This window comes from Aptenodytes patagonicus, chromosome 7 (assembly GCF_965638725.1).
Source record: "Aptenodytes patagonicus chromosome 7, bAptPat1.pri.cur, whole genome shotgun sequence".
Classification (NCBI taxonomy): domain Eukaryota; kingdom Metazoa; phylum Chordata; class Aves; order Sphenisciformes; family Spheniscidae; genus Aptenodytes; species Aptenodytes patagonicus.
The window spans coordinates 36922761-36948675 of NC_134955.1; the positions used below are offsets into that span (position 1 = coordinate 36922761).

General features: G+C 37.1%; 1 protein-coding gene across 5 annotated transcripts in view; it reads right to left on the reverse strand.

The window, feature by feature from the left end:
* The window catches only part of RYR3 (ryanodine receptor 3), a 285143-nt gene that overhangs the window by 79822 nt on the left and 179406 nt on the right, over positions 1 to 25915 (reverse strand). For all 5 annotated transcript variants that reach the window (XM_076344904.1, XM_076344903.1, XM_076344901.1 and 2 more), the window contains exons 44-58: positions 25394 to 25574; positions 24829 to 24931; positions 23489 to 23609; positions 20262 to 20431; positions 19365 to 19585; positions 18003 to 18093; positions 16422 to 16562; positions 10554 to 10717; positions 9503 to 9581; positions 8013 to 8102; positions 6430 to 6579; positions 4744 to 4806; positions 4226 to 4301; positions 3932 to 4055; positions 209 to 324 (exon numbers count right to left, since the gene is read on the reverse strand). In XM_076344904.1, the coding sequence (XP_076201019.1) occupies positions 209 to 324; positions 3932 to 4055; positions 4226 to 4301; positions 4744 to 4806; positions 6430 to 6579; positions 8013 to 8102; positions 9503 to 9581; positions 10554 to 10717; positions 16422 to 16562; positions 18003 to 18093; positions 19365 to 19585; positions 20262 to 20431; positions 23489 to 23609; positions 24829 to 24931; positions 25394 to 25574 (1890 nt within the window). The remainder of the gene's footprint in view (positions 1 to 208; positions 325 to 3931; positions 4056 to 4225; positions 4302 to 4743; positions 4807 to 6429; positions 6580 to 8012; positions 8103 to 9502; positions 9582 to 10553; positions 10718 to 16421; positions 16563 to 18002; positions 18094 to 19364; positions 19586 to 20261; positions 20432 to 23488; positions 23610 to 24828; positions 24932 to 25393; positions 25575 to 25915) is intronic.

Sequence of the window (25915 nt, forward strand, 5' to 3'; positions counted from 1 at the left end):
GCAAACTTAGTTTTGCTGAAATACAAATAAAACAGCAGAAACAGTTTAGCTAGTTACAGATGTCCAAGAATTCAATCTGCAAATTAAAATACAGAATTTAAGTTTCTTAAATGCAATAAAAAGTGGTTACTACAAATTTAAACATATCAATCCAAATATTTAAATATCAACACTTTTAATTATTTTCAAAATAAAATCTGCAGCTTACCCAAATGCGCAATAAACTCTTGAGCAGAATCAACATATTTTAAAATTTTCTTCAGAAACTTAAAGGCAAACCTCTTTTCCATGGATGAAGCATCCAACTCCATGTCATTCAGACCCCTGTTTTAGAAAGCATTAAGATAAATAGCATTGATGATGACAGTAGTACAAATGATGACATATGAAACATTCCATTCCTTATTATCTTTTAATTATGGTAAGTTTTCATAAGAAGGAGAAAATGACCTTCCATAGCAACTCTTAGTTATCAACTGCATAGCAAGAAATGTTAAAATCAGTTCATGTTTCTCTAAGAGGTATAATAGCTTTGAATTAAAGTATCAAAAATATATGTATTTTAGGATAAGAACTTCAGAGAGCTATCTTATTGCACAAATGAAGCTATGGTACATTTGAATCTAACAAAGCAATGCATTGGCCACTCAATTTCTACTGCTGGCAGATTAAAGTGCCAAATGTTTAGGAAGTCAGCAATTACAGCTTTACAAAATCAGTCTAAGTACTACACTTCATTTCATTATTCACTATTAAACTTCATTTTTGTCTTTGATTTTTATGAAAGACTGAAGTAAAAATGACTTAAGCTACTAAATGAAAACCTAAATGCAAGTAGCAAACTACTATACTATTCAAAGTATTTAAAAAATTTCAACAGTATGCAATACTTTCTAAAAAGGCATGTATTATTTATTTTTTGAGATAAATTCATGACCTAAATCATGACTGCTGCATGCAAGGTATAAAAGAGGAATAAAAATGTGGGTGGTTGGCTATGCCTAGATTTAAAATATTAGATTTTATTTTAGCTACAAATGAAACCTACCTCACTGAAATTCTAAAATTCTTTAGGATCACAGAAAAATTTAGGTTGGAGGGAACCTCTGAAAGTCAGCTGATCCAAGTCCCATCTCAAAGCAAAGCCAAATCCAAAGTTAGATCAGGTTGCTCAGGACCTTGTCCAATAATGTACTGAGTATCTTCAAGGATTGAAATCTCATAATGACTCTGGAGAGCCTACTATAATGTTTGACCACCCTCACTGTGAAAAAATAAGGGTGAAATATTTTCATATATCTAACGGGAATTTCCCTTGTAACAACTTGTTACTTTTGAGGAGATAGTGTTTGACCTCATCATCTCTGTAACCTTGCATTAAGTAGTTGAGGACAGTAGTAAAATCCCATTGTAGCTTTCTGTTTTAATACTGAAAAAATCTAGCCTCTCCTCAGAGCCTCTCCTGGCATGACATGCATGCCAATCCCTGAAGCATCTTGGTGGCTCTGCACTTGATTAACTCTTTTGTCAATGTCTTCCTTAACATTGGTGAACCAAAAACTGGACAACATACTCCTGATACAGTCTCATGATAGCAAAATGGAAAGGGAAAAATATCACCTCCATCAACCTGCAGACTACACTTACAGCCTAGTATGCAGTCAGCCTTCATCATCACAAGGACACACTCCTGATGCACGCTCAATTTGCAGAATTTGAAGTGCTTTTCTGCATAGATGCTGTCAGGCTCAATTTCCCTATTGCTGGGGTTATTCCATCCCAGCTATGAGGTGAATCCAAGGAAAAAAGTAATTCTGTGGGAGAAGGCTGATGCAGCAGAAATTTTAACAACAAAAACATCTAATACTAAAGTGTATGTTCTTGACCATGTCAGAACATGGGTAAGAGGTGAGGAACAGTTATAGTCTGGGGGAACAGAACCAGGGAACCAAGGAATATGTTCCAGTCCCATTTTACAGATAAACATAAAAGGAATCTAACCTCCCACCTTACAGTTTCATTTGAAAACAAAACAAAACAAAACATTTTATTTGAAGAGTCCTAGTTTATATACTTTTATGACCTCCTATTAATTGATATATCACACGTGTAATCAAATGATTTGGTATGTCTTAACAGCTACGTATGGTTGACAGGCATCTCCTGCTGCCTCACTCTCACAGAGGATAATGAAACTAAGTATTTATCTGTATTTTCAGTGAGATCACTGTAAATGTTCTCTTTTTGTGTTTATAGTAAGTCATGGTTGCTAAGAGATTACATGTACTTTCCTAAATATTGAAAGACATTGGTAGTTGTTAAATAACAAAGGCGACATCAAAAGAACTTGTAGAGGTTTAAAGATGCTGAACAAAATACCATGTTGTTTCTAACATATACTTGAGTAAGGCCGGAGAGATTTATCTGTATGTCATAAACACCCAAAAGTGCTTCAAAAGTGTTCTCAACAAAGAGAGAGGAGCAAAAAACAAAACAGAAGCAGATGGTAATATGTAAAGTACACACACTGTGCCGCTTATATGTTTCCAATTATAAAGAATTTCAATGTTTTAATGATTAGTCCAATGTTTTTAAGAATGACATTCTGGAAATGTGATAATTGCAATCAGTACTTCAAAAGATTTTATGTATTCTTAAAATATTCATATATTCATCTGAAGAAAAAACTGAGAAGAGGATAATCTTGATTCACTCTGATATAGACAATTACTGCAAACTCTTCGCCCATACCCCATAGAGTTTGACTTGTCCCATTAGTTAACACCGAAAACATTGTCTTCCTAACCCAAAGAGATGCAGCTGAAAAGAGATATTAAAACTAATATTTGAGCAATTCCATTGGTGTTTCAAAGGACCATTCATTTGCAGGAATTTAATCTGTTTTTCTTATTTAATGGCTCTAAAGCAATTATGGAGGATATAAAAATGTTTGGTGGCATACCTACATTTTCGTTTCAGGCTGAGAGCCTACATATGTGGCAGGAGGGAATTTTTCTCTGTAGTGATGCAGAAATGTATATTTAAAGCTGTCTTCTAATATCTTAAGAAATGTTATTAATTATTGAAGCCAACAAAGTTACCTTTTGCAGATCCTAATAATCAATTTGTATAAATTTCTGAGTGGATACTTTCACTAGAGATACAGACTTGAAAAGCAGAAATGAACGAAAACAAGTAAGATCTGACTTCATGCATGTACAGAAAAATTTGTTCATGAATAGAGTTTAGTTTACAAAAATGCTTAATGCCAGCAAAATTTCAGTTTCCTATGTGCTCAGGTGTTTCACATACAATAAAAGATGATAGTTATAGTATAGTAACTCACAATTCCATCATATAAAGCCAAAAATACAGCATAATAAGTTATTTTAATTTCATTGACAGTGTAAGTCCCCACAGGCCAGCTTCCTTCCAGACACAGCAATTCAAGTTAGAGTACAACTAATGAAGTCTGCACTTCTGCATGAGCAGAAGTTAAGGATGAAATGCCCACAAAATAGCCACTTTGTATTACTGCTTCACAGAACTCAAACCAAGATTTTTCTTAAAAACTAGATTAAAAAGCACTTTTACATAGATGTGTTTCAGTATCAGACCTCAGATTTATTTTCTCATGATCCTTACTGACACTGCTGGCTGCTAATTTAGAAGTTTTGAATCATCTGCTCATTTAATTATACTATGGTTTCATTTTGTATTTACTGTGATCACGTACTTATTAAAAATGTTACCTGTCTACACTATTTCAGAAGGGTCTTTCTGAACTTAAAAATAACAAAGACTCTGATTTACAGAAGATATGCCAAATGGTAAGTATGTTAATAACTAACAGGCTGCAGTGAGATAAAAGCAATCATTATGGTTTGTGCACTGAATGTAAGCAAGTATCTCAAAAACATCTGCAACTTACCAAGATATGATTATACCATTGACTTGAAGGAATTTAAACAGCTCTTGTGCCTTTTCACGGTCCCTTGATTTCTCCTTGGCTGTCAATGTGTCGTAAGGTACCAATAAAGGATGACTACCTCCACCTTTAGTAAGTTGAAAGAACTGTAAGTTTTTCTACTGTAAGATTTATTTTGCTTCAAGTACAAAAAGGAACTATTCAATTTTGATTGTCTTACACTGCCTTCTTTCAGACTGTTTCTTCTCCCTCATTTTCCTTGTCTTTTTTTGTGTGGTTCACAAGATTCTGGCTTACCTTTGCTTTCCAACTCCATTTTCTTCTTTTTGGCCCATATATTATGGTAGTTTTCTGCCATTACCTCAACCATTCCCTACATTACCATCAGAAAAAACAAGATGCAAAATTAAAAGGTGACAATTAAAAATTCTGTAATTCTACATAATTTTACAGTCTTGAGTAAAGTCAACACTCTTGTGGTAAAGAAACATTACAGTTAAGTGTCATTTCTGTATTCAGCTGTTCTTTGAAGTCAGCACAGGCACAGGATACACATATATCACATGCTGTTTACAACTCCTTCCCTGGCTTCATGATAGATTTTTCTAGGAACTCAGGAAGCACCAATGGGATAAACAGCAGAAATCTCTTCTTTAAACATGTAAATAGTATGGCATGCACCTTTCTACAACAGCATATCGCAACCAGAGTCACAAATATACTCATAAATCCTGACAAAATTCAACTCCTCAATAATAAAAACCCAAAGCTATTAATTCTTTTCAGCACAACATATGCAAAACACAAATACAAACCTGAAGCTCCCTAGAAAGCACCACATTAGAGAGATCAAGTGGTGCCGGGCTATACCCATTTCCCTGCGGGAAAAAAAGAGAATTATTTTCTGATAAAGTATTTTCGATAAAAGAATCAAATATTCAACTGCAACATCTCTGTTGTTGATCTGATTAGAGTAAAATCATTCACATTTTTAAACTTTCTTGTAGAAACTGTGTTCACCTTTTGTTTTGCAATGTGCTGAAGATACACAGGGTGATTAACAGAATACATCTGCTAATGTGGAAATAAGAAGGTTGCTGCAGATACTTAGATCTCTCTATTCGCAACAGATGGCAAGCTGCTAAGAACTATGCTTTTCAGCCTAAGAGAGGAGACCAGTCATGAGGCATACAAGATGTGCCTTCAAAACATCACAGAACAGTGTGGCAACAGCCTGACTAAATCATATACTAAAGACAAGACATCACAACAAAAAGTTAAAATAGATTATTGTCTCGTGGAATTTACAGACTAAGAAAAAGGAGGAGTGTGATATATTTATGCAGTCTTTAAATGTTTAAAGTGTGAAAGCTCCCATGCAACAAACCTATCAGGCATATGTTAAATGTGAACGGTCACATATAAATCAGTGATTTCAATCATGTACTGAAGTTAAACATGTGCTGAAATACTCTACTTAATCATGTATTTATTATGCATCTTCTTGGGCAAGAAGGTCCAAATGCAGAACACGTTCAACTGGCTGGAAGCAAAGATGCCAGAGACAGAAGGACTCCCTGTAAGGGAGTGAAGTTTGCTGAAGAGATAAGAAAAGCTGAAGTATTGTCCTGTAACAGAGTGCTCAAGGGCCACTTTTGGTAAGCAAAACTGGTGCTGGGGAATGAACTCAACACAGGGTTAAGGTGCCTGATGCTGATGCTCACAGGATCAGTGCTGGTGCAAATGTATATAAGGAATCAGCTTGTCACACATATTTGCACACTCCTTGCAGAACTGCTTATGGCAGTAGGACTCTGCCCAATGCATTGCTCATTAAATCTCACTATATTTAAGCACATATGTGTGTTTAATTCACCTCAAGGGGTACAATAAAAAATCCCCAACACTTGTCACAGTTTTAAACAGCTTTCCCTGCTCCAAGACACAGACATATTGAGCAGCAGTCTCAACATGCTATTACAAAAAACTACAAATGAAAAAAATAGTCTATATCACATCAAAATGCTAGGGACTATATAATTACCTGCAAATTTTGCCTGTAGATTTAACAAAAAGTATTAAATGTGCAATCTTATTTGTCAGTCATAATTATAATCTTGACAAAAGCCCATTTCAGGCTCTTCTGTTTGACCAAAAAAGAAAATTCCTAGATTTACTTATTATAAAATGAAAGGCTTTAAATGCTCTGCCATGTGTTCTTTGAATGACTATATGAAACCTCTCTTCAGGTCTTCTGAGAAAATGAATAGATATGGTCTCTGACAGCCTTATTGTCTTAAAAGTTGTTGTCTTTTTGCAATCCCCTCTTTAATGTTACTGTACAGTTTTCGTTATAGTGACATGACTTCCAATCTCAGAACTCTAACATTAAAAGTTTTTTTTAAGTAAAAAGAATATAAAATTAACATAATTTTGTAAAATTTCTTAGTAAATTAACAAACAAGCCTTTTGCTTTGTAAATTTAAACAATTCCTCCTTACCTGGCTAGACTGAGATATGCTGCGGAGCTTTTCATTTTCACGCTGATGTATTATTGCCTCTCCTCCTTCCTTGGTCCTTTCTAGGCTCCATCCCATGGCCAGCATGGTTTTCAGTGATTCTCTGGCAGGCCAACGATAAATTTCCTTTTCCTTTGAAGAAAATAATGTAAAATTTCTCTGTATTTAAGAAGTAGCAAAAACTCAATAACAATACTCTGTCCTTCTTCATAAATAGCCACATGCCACAAAAGTAAACAGAATTTGTATATTATATCTGAAGACACGATATAGTTCTTTTTACATGAGAAAGAAGCTTTAAAATACTTACAAATTTTTTTGTTTTATTCTTAGTGGCATTTATTGCTGGGATATGTGTTACAAACTAACAGCACTCAAGCGAGCTCTGGAGCAATAATGTAGTTTGTACCTGGAAACTTATTCATTGAATCCTCCAGCCCAAAATAACAAAAAATTGATGGCACTACAAGTGTAATGAAATTAGTTAGGCAAGTATGTACATTTGAACGCATCAGCACACGAGGCCTTTTTTTAGTCTTCCTATATTTATATCTATTCATGGATAGAGAACATTACTGATCTATACACCTCTTCATATAAATACAGCTATCGATAAAAAATTAGGGAACAGCCTGTATTCCAACACTTTGAAAAGTAAAGTTGTTATAGAAAATCTGAAAAGTTGTGGCAAAGAAAATTCTGAGTATGTCATATTAAAACTTCTCAAATCAACCTAATAAAAGTATTTCAGTTCTTACCATAAATAAGAATTTTTATGACAGTTACTTAACATGACAGTTTTTGTGGAAAGACCTGATTTTTAGGTTCAAAAGTTCTAATCTGAGACAATTCAGAAAATTCTCTTTGAACTGCTTTAATAACAACTCAACCAACAATTCTTCAGCTCCTCTCTGAAGATTTCAAAGCAATTTACAAACCTTGGGAAATTAAACATTTTGAATCCCTCTTGATTTTTGTCATCTCCATTTTCTGAACAGGAAAAGTGTGGTAAAGAGGGACAAATGTAATTGACTTATTTGAGTCGCCTACTGAATCATTGCAAAAATATGTAACAGAATTCAAATTCAGTTCACTGTTCTGACAACTAGAAGACATTCACGCCTAGTCAAGAAATTCAAATAAAAAACACATTCAAAATAGTTTCAATGTTTTTCCCCATTTTCAGCTGAAGCATCTCCTACGTTTTCTTTAAGTTTTTCTACCATCTTTCTTGAAGACAAAATTGCCTTCAGATATGTTAAATTACACTTTCATTTAAAACCCATGAGTTGCCGCCAGTCATTCCTCATCCATGAAGGCCTAAAAACCCTGTGCTATTGATACTTTGAATACAAATTGGCCCAGGCCTATGAAGACTGCCTAACAGAAGCAAATTATACAAAACTGTGTAAGATTAACTAAACAACCACTTTAGCACATAGATGTTGCTATTCTTAACTGTAAGAATTCTAGTTTGTCTCTCTTCCTTTTATAGCATATATTTGAAATGGATTTTAAAAAGTACACAAATCAATCTACTTTGCAGCTGAAATTTCCTCCATTACCTTCTCAGTTAAAGTTTTGAAAGGTCTTATTAACGGGTGAGTCTTCATATTTTCATCCAGTGAAACACCATATTTCCATCCGCTATTAGTCTGAAAAAAATAAATATACTGAAATAAGATGAGAACAACATAGATGAGTAACAGCAAACTGGCCAGTTTAGTTTGTCATATTGAACTGCTAATCTACTCCAATAGCTACTCAGTGCCAAAGAAATTTCTGTTAAATCCTTCTGTGGATACACAGGAACAAAACATGGCCCAGATTAGATGCTATCTGTGAGTAGTAAGTCTCATGCAACCAGCTCTGAGCCTAATATACATTGGCCCCTTTCAAACAGGCTGATGCATTAAGACGGTACTGGCTAAGGTAACAAAAGTGTCTCTATTCTCTGGGAGGCTGAAGTCAGCAACGCAGAGAAGAAAACGTAATGCTAACAGATCAAGCACTAAAGAACGTAACTTTAATGAATCCTTTACCTTAAACAATATTTATTAAACTGAAATTTATGGATTGAGATTAATGTGTGTATATTTACATATCCATATATATGTACACCTTTCTCTATAAATTTGCATACATAGCGCCACACAACAGAATTGTTATTTCTATATAACTTTTCTATTAAATTGTTATTAATTTGTTATTAATTATTATAATAAATTACTTAACCCCACCTCTATATTTTTCCTTGAATGAAAGAGGTTTAAAATTCATACTTGGGTTGAATGAGTTACTCATATCCAAACACTTCCAACATAGTTATCAAAAACTGCAACAACTCCATCAAACTTCATTTTGCTCAAATTTAACTCTAAAAGTTATATTTATTAACATTAAAATCTATTTGCAAAATGTAACGCTAAAAAGGCCTTTATAAAATGTTTGACTGTAACATTAAAAAAGATATAAAACATCACTTAGTATATATTGTCTTGTCTTATAGCTATTTTGAAGTAGTGAAACAGAAACACAACACAGTGACAGAGCTCTTGGAAAATTATAGAGGAAATACATAACAGCCTTCTTAAAGCTAAAATGAAAGAAAAGCTACAACTACATTTTCTGAAATTAAAAAAAAGGACATTAGACTTCACAGGTACTCTCTTAGATCACAGAGCTGCTGCAGTAAAATTGAATCTTTGTGACTCCCAGTCAAAAAACGTCATTACCAGGCAAAGTGAAGCTATGATCTATATATTTTTACTTAAAAGAAAAGAAAACAAAACCCAAATCAAACCAAGCGCCCCTTTTTCATTCCCCTCAAATCTTTGTCCTAATAAATTCTGTCTACTTTGAAAAAGTGACAAAATTCAATGCAGTTTCTTGAGCAAAAGATTTCTTCCACATAACCCTAAAGAAATATGCAGACATTAATGCACTCCAAACAAGGGCCTATCAGTTAAACTGTCCAGTTTTTCTTTCAATATTCACCCCAGGTATTATTTACTAGTCCTTTTCTGGCAGTTGCCAGTCTTAAAATAATTCCTACCTTATCAAAGGCCCATTTATCATGGGAATGTTCAGCATACTTGCTGACAATATATTCCAACTTTTCAGGAAGTACAAGGCTGTAAACAAAGGGGAGTATGGTCATTCAATCATAAGTTACTGCAGTCTGATTTATGAAAAAAATGTCAGTATAATACAGCACTAATCAAAATGCTTCACCTCCAGATGAAGACAAGACAAATATTTGGCCTTGCAATTCCATTTTCTTTAGAAGAAATGCCACAAAACAAAACAGAGCTATAATAGCATTTAGAGGGAATCTTCAAATATATAACAGTTGCACTTATTAGCAACTGAAATCACAACAACAAAAAAACCTGCTTCACCATAACCTACAGGTATTTTTCTTGGTAATTCTTAATATAGGATAATATCAGTATGGATGTTTCACATTGCATAATGATGGAGGGCAAAGACTTTAATAGCAAGAATCAACTAGTGATCCTCAGTTCTTGAATATAAAAGTATTAGAAATCTGTATTTTAAAAGCACAAGATTACTAGGAAGGCCATGTCTCTATTAAATCATTACATATGATCTGCTTGTTTTGCCGTATCAGGTTGCTACAGATCAATTCTCAAAACTAAGTGAAGATTTTAGAAAAATCGGGCAATAGGCCAATTGAATCACTTACCAGATTTTGATGATCTTGTATCATTTGTCATAAGCACACTCTAAATAATGACAGTATCAAATGTATTATAGGTGTATATATCCCAAACATTTGAACTATTAGGTAATAGGGTACATAGTAAATATAGAATTTACTATGTACTCTGCAGATATAATGCGGAAATATTTAACGTCTGTACAGTGCTGAGAAGAATATGTTTTATATCTGGTAAACAGGATATATTGCAGTGAGGTATGTGGCAGAAGGAAGCAAATCCCTACACTCCTTCTGAAAAGTACTAATACCATTAAGAAGTTAGTCACCAGCCAACTCTCCCTACAGAGGAGAAAAGTATGTTAATAAGGAATAGTATAAAAATATTTAAAGAAAGGAAATCACTATGATTTATATGACTCACTTTGCTGTGCTGACAGGTTTGGGATCAAAATTTCCTTCTGGATCCACTGAAGTCTGCTTTTCCAAAGTTGACCTAATTCGTGTATCTAAATAATCAGGGGGCAAGGCACCAGCTATAGCACTTAGACAAGGCAAAGCCATTCGAAAGAGCTCTGGATCATACTTCTGCAGGAGAGATAGGAACTGGTTGGAAAATCCAATAGAAAAACATGCAAAATGTTAGTGAAAACCAAGCAGCCATATGTACAAATATTAGAAGATGCAAACGAACAGTAAAGCACATTTAAAAGTTAAGCATAGAGCAAAATTATTGCTGCATGACATCTGTTTTTCTTGATATCAACTTGATACATTTTTAAGACTATTCAAATTAACATGAGTATTCTGACACTTGTATAAGTATATACAATACAAGTATGACTCTTAAGCTTTCTTTGGGCCATTAAGGCTTACATAGGAAGGGTCAAGGGTTGTTTGCCTAGTTATAGAAGTATGATCATCTATAAAATACTATCTTAGTTCTAAAATGACTAATTGCTATCTTAACTGCAGAAGCCATTGTCATTTCTCCCTCTTTTCCCCTAATTTATTTCAGTTTAAATCATGCTGATTAAAGGAAATCGTGTTTTACTGTAGCAAAGTCAGTTAATTATTTTTCAAAATTGTCCTGCTAAGAGGTGAACTAGCGCATTTGCTCTTCTAAACAGTCATTTTAGCTCTGGAGAGAACACGGAAGTACTTGATATATAAAAATATAAGGTGGAATTACATTTGAAGAATCTATCCTTAGTAACTTGCCATGAAACATATTCAAGGTCAATTGTTACACACTAGATTATAAAAAACATGTGCTAGAGGAAGTAACAGCAGATCACTGTAGGCCAAGGTTCTCCTTCCAGCTCTCAAACAACATTCTTAGTATGCTTAGCGAAAAAATAAATAAATTTCTTCTCTATCTTTCAGATTCCCCATCTATAAAATGGGCATAATGATACAGCTTTAAAAGGCTTTAAGATCTACTGATGAACACTACAGTGCAAGAGTTTGATGTTGTTATAATTATTTAATAAAGTTTTACTCAGATAGCACAGGAATCTTTTTGATGTTACAACACAGGTACTGATCAAGCATTTATAGGAAAAAAAAATTACACTGTAAAAATATTTCTCTTGCTTCATTATTAGAAATAGAAAGACTATATGCTTCTATAAATCTGAATGACCACTTCGTGTCAAGAAAATGCTGAATTTCCCTGGTCTGGTACGGTCTTCCGACTACTACCCGCTGTTGGTTATACAGGCTGGCAGTGATGAGGTTGCAGAGAGAAGTCCTGCAGTGATCAAGAGGGACTTCAGGGCACTGGGGCGACTGGTTGAAGGATCGGGAGCACAGATAGTGTTTTCCTCAATCCCTACAGTGGCAGGGAAGAATAGTGAAAGGAACAGGAAAACACACCTGATCAATGCGTGGCTCAGGGGCTGGTGCCATCGGAGGAATTTTGGTTTTTTTGATCATGGGGAGGTTTACATGGCACCGGGCCTGCTGGCGGCAGACGGAGTCCAGCTATCTCACAGGGGGAAAAGGATCATTGCTCATGAATTGGCAGGGCTTGTTGAGAGGGCTTTAAACTAGGTTCGAAGGGGGGAGGGGATAAAACCAGGCTCACTAGAGATGAGCCTAGGGGTGGCATGCCGATGCTGGGGGCGAAATCGATAGCCCAGCTCAAGTGCATCTATACCAATGCACGCAGCATGGGCGGCAAACAGGAGGAGCTGGAAGCCATTGTGCAGCGGGAGAGATATGACTTAGTCGCCATCACAGAAACATGGTGGGGTGACTCTCATGATTGGAGTGCTGCAATGGATGGCTATAGACTCTTCAGAAGGGACAGGCGAGGAAGGAGAGGCGGTGGGGTGGCCCTGTATGTTAGGGAGTGTTTCAATTGTATAGAGCTCAACGATTGTGATGATGATACGGTTGAGTGTTTATGGGTAAGGATGAGGGGGAAGGCCAACGAGGCAGATATCCTGCTGGGAGTCTGTTATAGACCACCCAACCAGGATGAAGGGGCGGATGAAGAGTTCTACAAGCAGCTGGCAGAAGTCTCTCAATCGCTAGCCCTTGTTCTCGTGGGGGACTTCAACTTCCCGGACATCTGCTGGAAATACAACACGGCAGAGAGGAAGCAGCCTAGGAGGTTCCTGGAGTGTGTGGAAGACAACTTACTGACACAGCTGGTAAGTGAGCCTACCAGGGGAGGTGCCTCGCTTGACCTGCTGTTTACAAACAGAGAAGGACTGGTGGGAGATGTGGTGGTCGGAGGCCGTCTTGGGCTTAGCGACCATGAAATGATAGAATTCTCGCTTCTTGGTGAAGTAAGGAGGGGGGCCAGCAAAACCGCAACCATGGACTTCCAGAGGGCGGACTTTGGCCTGTTCAGGATGTTGGTTGAGAGAGTCCTGTGGGAGACAGTCCTGAAGGGCAAAGGGGTCCAGGAAGGCTGGACGATCTTCAAGAAGGAAGTCTTAAAGGTGCAGGAGCAGGCTGTCCCTGTACGCCGTAAGAAGAACGGGCAGGGAAGACGACCGGCCTGGCTGAACAGGGAGCTCTTGCTGGGACTCAGGAAAAAAAGGAGAGTTTACCGCTTGTGGAAGAAGGGGCAGGCAACTCAAGAAGAGTACAGGGATCTCGTTAGGTCGTGCAGAGAGGAAATGAGAAAGGCAAAAGCCCAGCTAGAACGCAATCTGGCCGCTGTTGTTAAAGACAACAAAAAAAGCTTTTACAAATATATTAATGACAAGAAGAGAGCCAAGGAGAATCTCCATCCCTTATTGGATGCGGGGGGGGGAACATGGTCACCGAGGATGAGGAAAAGGCTGAGGTACTCAATGCCTTCTTTGCCTCAGTCTTTAACAGGCAGACCAGCTATCCTCAGGGTACTCAGCCCCCTGAGCTGGAAGACAGGGACGGCGAGCAGGATGAACCCCCCATAATCCAAGAGGAAGCAGTCAATGACCTGCTACACCACCTGGATGCTCACAAGTCTATGGGGCCGGATGGGATCCACCCGAGAGCGCTGAGGGAGCTGGCGGAGGTGCTCGCCAAGCCGCTTTCCATCATTTATCAGCAGTCCTGGTTAACGGGGGAGGTCCCGGACGACTGGAGGCTTGCCAATGTGACGCCCATCTACAGGAAGGGTCGGAAGGAGGATCCGGGGAACTACAGGCCTGTCAGCCTGACCTCAGTGCCGGGGAAGATTATGGAGTGGTTCATCTTGAGGGCGCTCACAAGACATGAGCGGGACAACCAGGGGATCAGGCCCAGCCAGCACGGATTTGTGAGAGGCAGGTCCTGCTTGACCAACCTGATCTCCTTCTATGACCAGGTGACCCGCCTAGTGGATGAGGGAAAGGCTGTGGATGTGGTCTACCTGGACTTCAGCAAGGCCTTTGACACCGTCTCCCACAGCATTCTCCTCGAGAAGCTGGCGGCTCACGGCTTAGACAGGTGGACTCTGCGCCGGGTAAAAAACTGGCTGGACGGCCGGGCCCAGAGAGTTGTGGTGAATGGAGTTCAATCCAGTTGGCGGCCGGTCACGAGCGGTGTTCCCCAGGGCTCAGTTTTGGGGCCGGTCTTGTTTAATATCTTTATCAATGATCTGGATGAGGGGATCGAGTGCACCCTCCGTAAGTTTGCGGACGACACCAAGTTGGACAGGAGTGTTGATCTGCTTAAGGGTAGGAAGGCTCTGCAGAGGGATCTGAACAGGCTGGATTGATGGGCCAAGGCCAACTGTATGAGATTCAACAATGCCAAGTGCCGGGTCCTGCACTTGGATCCCAACAACCCCATGCAGCGCTACAGGCTTGGGGAAGAGTGGCTGGAAAGCTGCCTGGCAGAAAAGGACCTGGGGGTGCTGGTTGACAGCCAGCTGAACATGAGCCGGCAGTGTGCCCAGGCGGCCAAGAAGGCCAATGGCATCCTGGCCTGTATCAGAAATAGTGTGGCCATCAGGAGTAGGGAAGTGATTGTGCCCCTGTACTCGGCACTGGTGAGGCCGCACCTCGAATACTGTGTTCAGTTTTGGGCCCCTCACTACAAGAAGGACATTGAGGTGCTGGAGCGTGTCCAGAGAAGGGCAACGAGGCTGGTGAGGGGTCTGGAGCACAAGTCTTCTGAGGAGTGGCTGAAGGAACTGGGGTTGTTTAGCCTGGAGAAAAGGAGGCTGAGGGGAGACCTCATTGCTCTCTACAACTACCTGAAAGGAGGTCGTAATGAGGTGGATGTTGGTCTCTTCTCCCAAGTAACAAGCGATAGGACGAGAAGAAATGGCCTCAAGTTGCACCAGGGGAGGTTTAGATTGGACGTGAGGAAAAATTTCTTTCCTGAAAGAGTGGTTAAACATTGGAACAGGCTGCCCAGGGAAGTGGTTGAGTCCCCATCCCTGGAGGTATTTAAAAGACGTGTAGATGTGGTACTTAGGGACATGGTTTAGTGGGCATGGTGGTGTTGGGTTGACGGTTGGACTCGATGATCTTAAAGGTCTTTTCCAACCTTAATGATTCTATGATTCTATGAAGGACGATTTTAAGGCTCATTGAAAATACTTGCTGATAAAATTATATGTTTATATCACAGCGAGCGGAATGCCTAAAACTTTGAGGCTTTAACTTCCACTAGTTTTGTTGAAACATTCTTTAGTGTGTATGGCACCAACAAAAGCAGTGAGATCACAGAGTAAATTGCTTCCACTAAACAGCTGGAAGCCATGAAAATACCAAACCTGTAAATATCTCAGTACAAAACAAAACGATGGAGAATACTGTAGCTCAGCAGATTTACACAACTCTCTTTTCATTGGACTAACAAACATTTACAGAAAAATGAAAATGCTATTATAGGGGGCCACCAATATTGGCAGAAATATATCATCTTCATTTATCTGTAAAAAGCTAAGACACACTAATTGGAAACATTTCATTGTGTCAGGCCGTCGTGACACTCTTTGCACTTGTGACAGCAGTAAGAGAGACATAAATGTCACTAAAATCAAATACAAATAAGGCTTAAAAAGACATTTTAGAATAATGCAGAGACCATGTTCATTTCCATACTATAAATCAGAATGCCTAGAGAAGGAATCATCTAAATCTGTTGATTAGAACTGGAACATAAATTCAGTGAGATGCAATAAAAAAATTCATTGTTGTTCATAGTGAGAACCTGATTTTTGAGCCCAATCTAAGTACAAAAAATATTTACTCAGTAAGGCATTTGTCCTATCATAAATGTAACTTTTTCTTACTCGGAGAAAAAATGAGTAAGTGAAAAAATCCCAAGATCACACTTTGGAACAAGAAAATGGAAAAATGTTAATTTCTAAGAATGTTGCATCATATTTCTTAAGCTGGGCAATAACCAGAAAACTAACAAAATACGTGTATGTTTGAAAACAGACAATGTAAATTTACTGTGCATACACCAACAATTTGACAAGCATATACACACATTTCTTAAAATTAATTTTATATCATTAAAAAGTATTTTTAAAAGTTTAGTAGAGCTGAGATAGGAGAGGAGACAACATTGACTTTTTAGTGCAGCAAGCAATCTGCCTCATTACTAGTGTAAGGCTATATGGGTATATAAAGACAAAGATTTGACATTTCATTAGTTTAGAGAGAATCTTTCAAGATTCAGCATTCAATTTTTCATTAGAAAGTTACTTCATTAAAAGCATTCATTGCCATATCTCCTATATTAGGTGAAAGAATTGTTAAAATAGGAACTTTCTCCACTTGGCATGGCAAATTATCATTGTAATGCTTTCATAGACATCCCATACTGTAATGTGAATTGCAGTCATTACCTTATGAGACAAGGAATCAAATATTCCCCAGAAAAGTTTTTCAGTTAAATGTAATTCTTCTTCTGCTGCAATTCCATAGCTTCCCATTCCTGAAGGCAGACAATAATATTTCCAGCACTGTTCATAGTGATTTGTCAGAAGCTAGATTTTCAAGAAAATAAAAATGCACGTAAAACATTAGTATTTAACAAAATAACATACTGGTTAGTGAAGTCTGAATTGCCAGTATCTGTTTAAACAGTTACATGAGTATTATTATTTATTTCTGTCTCTTAATTTCTAATGGCTCATAAAAATGGTCTTTTTTTCTTTTTGGGAGAGCAGTAAAGCCCATGCTGTGAAAGTATAAAGACTTTATTATCCCCAACTGCTGCTGTGGGATTCTCAGTAATGACAGTGAGTAGCAAAATTACAAAATTTCAGGATTGTCACCATTTGAGTACAGATTAGCTCACAGGATAAAAATAGAGACAATGAAATGGGTATAAAACAGGACATGACAGATTCTGGTAAAAAGTTTTACAAATTCAAATTGATTTTACTTCTGTCATTTGTAGTTGATGGTCTTAGTATTATTCAAAACATTGCAAAAAACCACCTGCAGTACACCCCTTTAGCCATGCCTGCTCATCTCTGGAAAAACCTATGGAAAGAACTATTACACAGACAATCTGTAACATACCAGTTAAAGAGCTAGCGTATATGGTGCACTTTCCACATCATTTCAAATTTCTACTGATTTCTTCTTTAGAACTAAAAATTCCTACCCCCTGGAAATTCTAAAATTTCTTTTAGCATTAGACTAGAATCTTGACATTTTAATTTTTCCTGCAATTTTGTTTAGGAAGGGAAAATAATAACAAAAAACCCCAAATCAAACACTCCCTCTTTGCCATACTTTTGCTCCAAAATTACTGATGCTCCAGAATATGTCTGTGAATCTGGCAGCTCTGCTTTAGACTATGACAGAATTTCAATTCTGCCATAAAAAGACCTGCAGACCTAAGAGCAGGCCCTTTTACTCCAACAGGAACAGGAGGCAAACCCAACAGAAAAATTCTAGATAAAAGTTATTTATCATCTCACAATTGTAATTCTCTATTAACAGAACAAGAAGATGGATAAGACTTCAGTTAAAGATTGCTCAAAACTAAAAGGTGAATTCTGTTCCCTGTATCCTATTCTCTGTTGACTTCATTCAAAATTTATTCCTGGACTACGAATCCTACCAAGAGTTATTATAGTTCATATAGCAGAAGAAGAAATATCAAGGTAACGCTAACATTTAATTTGATACTTTCAAATACTCTTTTGCTGAAGCAGTGAAAAAGTCAACAGTTCGCTGAACAAAATCGCATAAACAACTTACTATATACTGTTTGCATTAGGCAAGATTTTACAAAACCTTTAATCATTATATTCAGTTCAAAAAGCTTTATAAAACAATAACATTATTTTCAATTCAGAAGTCATTTCACATTGCTTCACCCTGCCCCATTCTGTTTTTAAAAACATGATGATAACAGATCATTGTGAAGTAAGTTTTATGCTGAATGCACGTATAGAAAGTAAAGCATTTACCTTGAGAGGCATTTTACAGTATTCATTGAGTAGCGGCACATCAAAAACTAGCCTTCTCAACAGCTGTTGCAGCATAGAGGGACGTAAGTGGCTGTAAGTTAAAAAAAATAAGTTCTTAGTAAAATTCATACAGTCCAGTGAAAATGAAATAAAAATTGAAATCAATTTGCATATTAAAATTCAAATCACTCATTAAAAGTGTTTTGAAAAACCCATGGTAGGTGCTTAAGGAATCTCACTATGCCTCATCTACATATAGAAGAATATAACACAGAAAGATGTGCTACTTCTGGACTCTCTTAAGTGAATAGACAACATGTATGATTGTGCCATATGACAGCAGAGGGAAGGGTGCTGGATTTTTTTCAGAATACACAGAGGGGATAATCTAAGCAAAAGAAACAGAAGATTATCCTAACAGAACAGTTTCTGATATGACACTAAAAGGGAACAAAACACTCCTAACTGAAACTGATCTGGGAAATACATTATGATTATTCCTGTAAGAAATAAATCTCCACTGGAAGACTGAATAAATTACCCAGCATTTCTTTTCTAGCTATTTAATTTCAGTGATCTATAGACTCAAAATCAATGTAAAAATGCTCCTTTCATATCTCCCCCTCAGTCATCACATTTTCAGGCTGAAGATTCCTGGTCTACTACGCTGTTCCAAAGGAGTGAAATTATTTCTTATGTTGATCCCTCTTGTTAGGCTTTTCTGAATCTTTTCCATTTCTACTATATCCTCTTTTTGACAGGGGTCCAGCTCTATGCACAAACTGCAAATGCATTACTAATTTCACAGTCCACTGCACAGACAAGTAGCACTACAGTTTATGACAAAGATCAAGAATTATGATTCCGTTGGCAAATCTACATTTCAATTCCTGATATAACTTCAGTGCTCGGTTCAGTTTTAGGATCAGTTTTAGGATTTGGAGAGTGGGGGTAGTTTTTCTTTTTCTTTTTTTTTTTTTTTTTAAACTATGGCCAAGGTTCTTCAAACAACAATCAAAAATACAAACACGTCGATCCCTTAAATCCCCAACACATGCTCACTGTCAGACTTGCCAGACCATTTTTGGTAATTGCTGGGGTTTTGTTTTTACAAATAATCAGAATTTATCTTGTATCACCATAAAGCTCATATCAACATGACAGCTTGTATAATGCAGTACCCATAACGGAAAAATCAAATTATTTTCTCTTAGGAAAAAAAAAATCCTATCATACACTCTGGTCATTTATTTCATGCAAGAATAAAATAATCTCAGTTCTACATTATGCACAAAGAAAGAAATTATTAAAATACACATACTGCAGAAAAGAAATCAATTTGTACACAGGTATCATACATACTGGCAAATAGCAAGCAGGCATTCTTCAATAGTGTCTCTTTGTGCTTTTGTAAGGGAACGTCCCTTGGATAACCTATATATTGTGTGAAGCATGGAGTCAACCAGAGAGGCGTGATGCTCTGTTCCAGAAAAGAGGGGAGCACATCTTTTGAGTAATGGAAACACAGCTGAGCAAATATATCTATTTAGTGCGAGTGCTGCCTCTGTGGTACTTAGAGAAACCTGTACGAAGTAGTAAATGATTGTTAGTATCATATAGAATAAAGGTTACTAAATATGAAGTCTATAAAATATAATAATGAAATACTCCTGAAGTCCCCTTAGAGGCTGGGTGCTAACATGATATTCCCACTATACACATGAGGACAAAAACTATTTTTTTGAACTTGAGAAAATCCAAGTCATCTACTTATCTCCTATCTCTTACCCCACTGTACTCTGAACCAATAGGAGCAAAAAAGGAATATGCAGCTTCTTTCTTTAAACAGGTTAACAAAAACCACGAAGCATTCAGTAGCACTTTTCATCTCATTTAATTTCTTTATACCTGCACATATATGGATTTTCAGTGTAATTCTTGGAAGCACACATGAAATAAAAGTAATCATTAGGTCTATTACAGTATATCCAATGTACTTACTGTATAATTAATGTAAGCCTGTATGAAAAGTTTTTAAACTACATTACACTGTTGCGTCATGAGGTGGTATCGAATGCTTATGATCAGACTTAAGCTCTGTAAATTAATAGTAACTGAATTATTACTGTTTGTGTTTATAGTGAGCCTATACTACCTTTTTCCTTTTTAAAAGCTGTTTTGACTTGAAGTTCCGTTTCTTACACTTACAGAGCCGCTATATCCAGCCACTGCATCTAAACTCCATAGCGAAATACTTACTGTATCCAAAGAGGCAGAGGCTCTTAAATCTGGTAAAAATCCAACTTCCAGTAGGTGAAGGAGGAAGGTTTGGTCCTTAATACCATAGACACGGTCCAAGAAGAGTACCATGGGTGCTTTATGATCAGGACAGAAATTTGCAGACATGTCTGGCTCATTTACTGTGCCATCTACACAAATATATAATGCAATTTTTAATAGCAGATAACTGATAAAACAAGAAACACCAAGACAATGAAAGACACTATAATTACATTTAATGTGTAAAATTACATGTTCAATGAAAATTATATTCTTGTTCAGTTTTCTTGTATGCTGAAAAAGAATACTAAGTTTTTATTATTTCAAAAAACCTATTATTTTATAATTTATTAATCTTTCACTCTTAAAACTTAAGAATGAACAGCAAAGTATTCTACCTGTTTTATTACTATTATGGAGGGTGTTTATATGGTAAATTTAAAGAAAAATATTACTGCAAATATTAAAAATATATAGCAACTGTGAAGTCAAAGAAGGTTAAGAATTTTAATTTTTGTCTCATGTAAACTAGACTAGAAAGAACATGGAATCCAAGGGGAAGACAATAATAACACAGAAGTTAACTGTGTATCAGATAAACCATCTCTGACTGTAAAGGGGAACAGACAATTCTTGTGAAACCGAAAGGACAAAAGAAGGAGGGGAAGGAGGATAAAGTTATTTTGCCCTAGAAGAAAATGACAGACTGGTAGTTTATAGCCCATGAAACATGGAGAAACGAATGGTAAACATGGAGATCATATGCCATAAAAACCTCATCCTCTATTGAGTTTATGTTTTGTAGAAAATTTCAGTTTGTACGGTTATCTTGGAAGTTATTTTGTGGAAATAAATCCACCCTGGATAACCATGTTGACCGCTTCTAGGAAAGAATCAACAGTCGCATAACAAGCAAGAACACCATCATCAATGCACCTCTGCACTCTGAACTCCAATTTTGAATTATTTTTGAGTTCCAGAGTGAAGAGGGTGAAAACTCAAGAGTCTTCACTGACTTCCCTTTAACAGGTAGTGTTAAGAAGGCTGTTAGTTCCACTGACAAAAAATCAATTTCAACCTCAATGAGAGGTAGGGATGCAGGTACAGATAGGGAGCTACACAGTTTGATGCAGAGAGAGCAGCAGGTCCATGCCATGCCCTGGGTTTAGGTTTATCTATGTGTACACACAGTACACAATGTTTGGCTCTTCAGAGAGTAGTCTCATTCCCCAGAGGTGAGAATGGATGAATCAGAGTAGTAACAGAAACAGATAGGTCCTACAGCAACACAGCAGCATAGCCTCAAGTCCACAGTGGCAACCCTTGAGGTACTAAGGAGAACATAAGTCTTGAGGAAGGACCATATCTACCTGGGAAGGAAGGATCTAATCTCTGAAGAGAAGAACCACTCCTCCACCCTATGTCACTATGTCCCATTGCACATAGGATTCTCCTATGGTAGACAAGATCTCCAAGGATATGAAGAAGCAGGTAGTGGAAGTGGGAGACTGCAGTATTAGGCACTAAACTGGGTGGCTTCATGATGTGTAAGAGGATTCCATGATAAATTGTCTATACCTTATGGGAGGACCTTGTGGGAGGCAGGCAGAGATCTCGAGTCTGAAAGGACGGGTGAGATAGTGGTGTAGAGAAGAGGGATTTAGTTAGATTGATTATAAAAGGGGGAATTCTTTTGGGACAAGATGAACAAGTACAGAAATAGCCTGCACCTTAATAAAAAAGAAAACAGGCTTCTAGGACTAAACATTAGAAGTCAGAGTAGAACATTATACCTAGAATTTAGGGAAAAGACAATGGTGTGGAGGAGCACATTCTTCAGATCAGGACAATCCCAAAAAGATTGTGCCTGATTTTCACTTCCTCTGAAAAGGCCAGGGAAGAAATAAAAAGCACAGTTCCAAGAAACAGGAAAGGCAATTAAAATGCAATGTGCTTGTACAACATTTTAATCAAGCAAGGACAAACTCTATACTGAGTCATCAGTGACCTGGAGAAGGAAGCAAAGGAGCCTAAAAGTCTGTATACAACACTGAATTCTTCTGTATGGTTAAATCATTAACAAAACCGAGTGGGCAAAGTAGAGACAGCTGCACTTCAATGCAGACAACTCTAAGCTAATGCATCTGCAGAAAAAAAAGACATGCCTACATGATGCTGAGCTTGGAACTGACATTACAAAGAGATCCTGAGGTCATCACTGAAATTCTGTGAAACCATCAGCTCAATGTATAGCAGCGACCAAATAAGTTAACAAGATATTGGGCACCATCAGAAAGGGGTATTCAGAATATGAGAGAGGGCATCATTTTGCTGTTACATAAAATAGAAAATTAATACATAAACCAAACAATTGTGTGCCCACATTATCAGTACAACCTGCTCATGTCTTTTGTACATCCCACAGCTGTTTTCCATATTTCAGAACTGCAGAATAGAGATGGTGAAGGTACACAAAAGGGCAACTAAAATGATTCAGGCAATGGAGCAGTTATCTTATGATAAGAAACTAAGTTGAGATTCTTCAATTTGGCAAAATGAGGACTGAGGATATAACTGAGATTTAGAGAATGATTAATGTAGCTGACAAGGTGAATGAAGAACTGCTATACACCAAATCCCAAAATACTGCAATTCAAGGGTGTTAATTAAAATTAGTAGAGTATAAGTTTTTTTTTTTAAAAAAGAGATGCTTAAAATGCTTCTTTATGTAGCAAATAGTGAAGTTCTGGAACTTATTGCCACAGGGGTTTGTGGGTACAGACATTGTTCCAAAGGGATTAGATACGTTCTTGGACACCAGGTCCAGAAACAGATATTAATGGGCAGGGAGGTACGCTCTAATCTTTCTAAGCAAATGACTGGATGATGTGGAAGTACAAAGGGACTGAGTCCAAGCTTAAACATTCTATCTACAGAGATAGCATCTCTACAGCCACTGCTGGAGACAAAGTACTGGGGTGGATGGCCCATTAGTGTGATCCTGTAAAGTATTTCTTATGTTCTTACATTCTCTGCTCCACAGGAGTAAGTATCTGTTCTACTGGAGCAGCTCTAATTGATACATATCTAATTCAAATCTGAAGAACAGTTCTCTGCCTGTACTCAACTCTAACAAAACTGAAGGCTTATGTGCCAAAAGATTTTTATGAAAAGATGAACTGGTCTAGCAAAAGTAATGAAGTTACCTTTGTTAACTGTTGACAGCTTTAGTGGTATACTTATAATCCCAACCAAATCTTCAGTTGGCACTAGAGATCGAAGGATTGACCTGATTCGAATAGCTTCCCCTTTTCCACTTTGAATAAGCTGTTAGAAAAAAGTTTATCAATTAAGAAATTTAGTACTGAGGGACATAAGAAAAATTTCCTCAAAATACTGATATTAATATGATTTTTTTCTGGAGACACTGGAAAAAGATGCACAGAAGTTCAATTTACCCCAGCACTCTAATGGAGTTGCTGATTTTCAGCTGATCCTACTTTTGAATCTGTCCTAATTTTGATATCATATCAATAATTTCACAATATTATAAATTCCCAATAACACAAAAAACCCCCACATGGATAAGATTCCTAAGCCAATCAGATAAAGCAATGAACCTGAAAATTTCTGAAAGACTCATGTTACTTACAGAACCTACAGTGCCAAGTTTTGAGCTTGCCTCTTTATACTATGAACAGATGCAAACCTGTCTGATGTATCTACTCATTTTCCTATTATTTCTATAGAGTAAAAATTTCAAAAGGCATGAACAGCAATGAAGTGACCAATTAATTTCAACTTCTAGCAGAAATTAGGTATTCACAACCTGTGTCTCTGAAAATCTCTTCCAGTAATTTTCTTAACATGAAACTACTATTTCTGGCAACAGACAGCTACATACAGCTTTACAGCTAACAAAGTTAATAGCTTTGGTAATAGTAAGCAGGGAGGCTACAAGCCAAATTTCTTGCTTCTTGTTGTACTGAGATACATATCATTTTTCCAGCTGGATTTATGCTACTAAAGAATTTTAAATCCTGACAAGCAAAAGTCAGTCTAACTAAAACCAAGTCTTGCATGTGGCTGTTACAGGCATTACAGTCAAAACAGTTATTTTACATATTTTGCCATGTATTCATGTGGTGTAGATACCATATTTCATCAGTGCACACAAAAGCAGCTCTGTATCACCTTCTTATGAAAATTATTTTTATGGCTTTCTAGAGAACAGTAAAGGGGCAGTTTCAGAAATTTCATTGGTAGTATAAATGTGCAACACTAGTAGTTCACCTTTGCTTTGATTCCATAGTCATATAAAAATTCTCAAATTTTTAGATAAATAAAAAAGCATAAGGAATCAAAAGACCATGATTCTTTATAAAGAGCTTGCAGGGAATACATCTGTCTAGATACAGTGAGAAATGCAATAAAGTCCACCTTCTGAAGGGAAGAAGTCTTTGCATAGAGAACAGTTTAGTTAGACATGTACAGTTCTGTTTACAAACCTCCTATATTTTCTGAGCAAGTGACAAAATGAACTTACATGCATTTCTGGTGCACAGCGTCCAAGTAAATCTATGAGAGCTGAGTAAAATGACATGATTGCATTGCCCATGTGCACAATGTCCTCCTCAGCATCATCATCACTAAAAGGTAAACAATACCAGTGAGCATTTTTGCTAATGTAAGTTTATAGCTCCTCTCTGGAGCTAGATCCATGATCCAGAGACTATTAATCAGATATACTAATTTCCTCTGGCTCCGGATTACAGGGGTTTTATCTCTAGAGTAAGCATGCAATTGAACAGTAATAACTGACTTCACATGAGCATTCTATCTTCCTCTTTCACTTTACTTTAGCTTCATTCCACAAGAGCCTTCTCCATTGCTTTGTCCTTCAGGATTCTTCTCTTCTGTAACTCTTATTCCACTTTTATCTAGCTCATGCTTTATGAATTCTATATGACAACTGCTTGTGGGTGCGAATCTCTAATGCTCTATGTTTGTATAATGCCTTACACAACAGGGCCTGTTATCCACAAATCGCAAGCATGATTAAACCAGCTATTAAATCATCATTTGCCAAAAAAACATTCACATCTACTTACCCTTCTCTTTTATATGCCTGGGAGGGAAGGTCACGTGTAGGATTCTCTGAGATCCTGATAGCTTCCTGCATAGCTGCCAGCAAACCATTTCCTCCTTCTCCCCTTAGGTCTGGTCCGAAGCACTCTGGCCGTCGAATAAGGAGCTTGACAACAACACTTGCATTTTCCTCAACACTTTCACCTGAGGACCAAAAAGCACTATACAGACTTTGTCCTGAAGTCAGAAGACAACCACATTTTCCCCTAAATTCTACAAAATATAAAACAAATCCTCATCTTATTTTTGAAAACAAAAATGTATCACACTGGCAGCATTGGATGTTCTTTATCAAAAATATATCGAGGTTTAAAAGTGACAGTGTAGACTTGCCTTACAAAGTTTTACTACACTCAAGCTAGAAAGGTTCACTTTAGAAGGTTAATTTGCTTTTTATGGCAAAGACTACTTTCTCTGGTATAAAGGCTAATAGTCCCAAGAGGCAAGATATCTGCTATTGGGGAGGGCAGGAAGGAAGTTTTGAC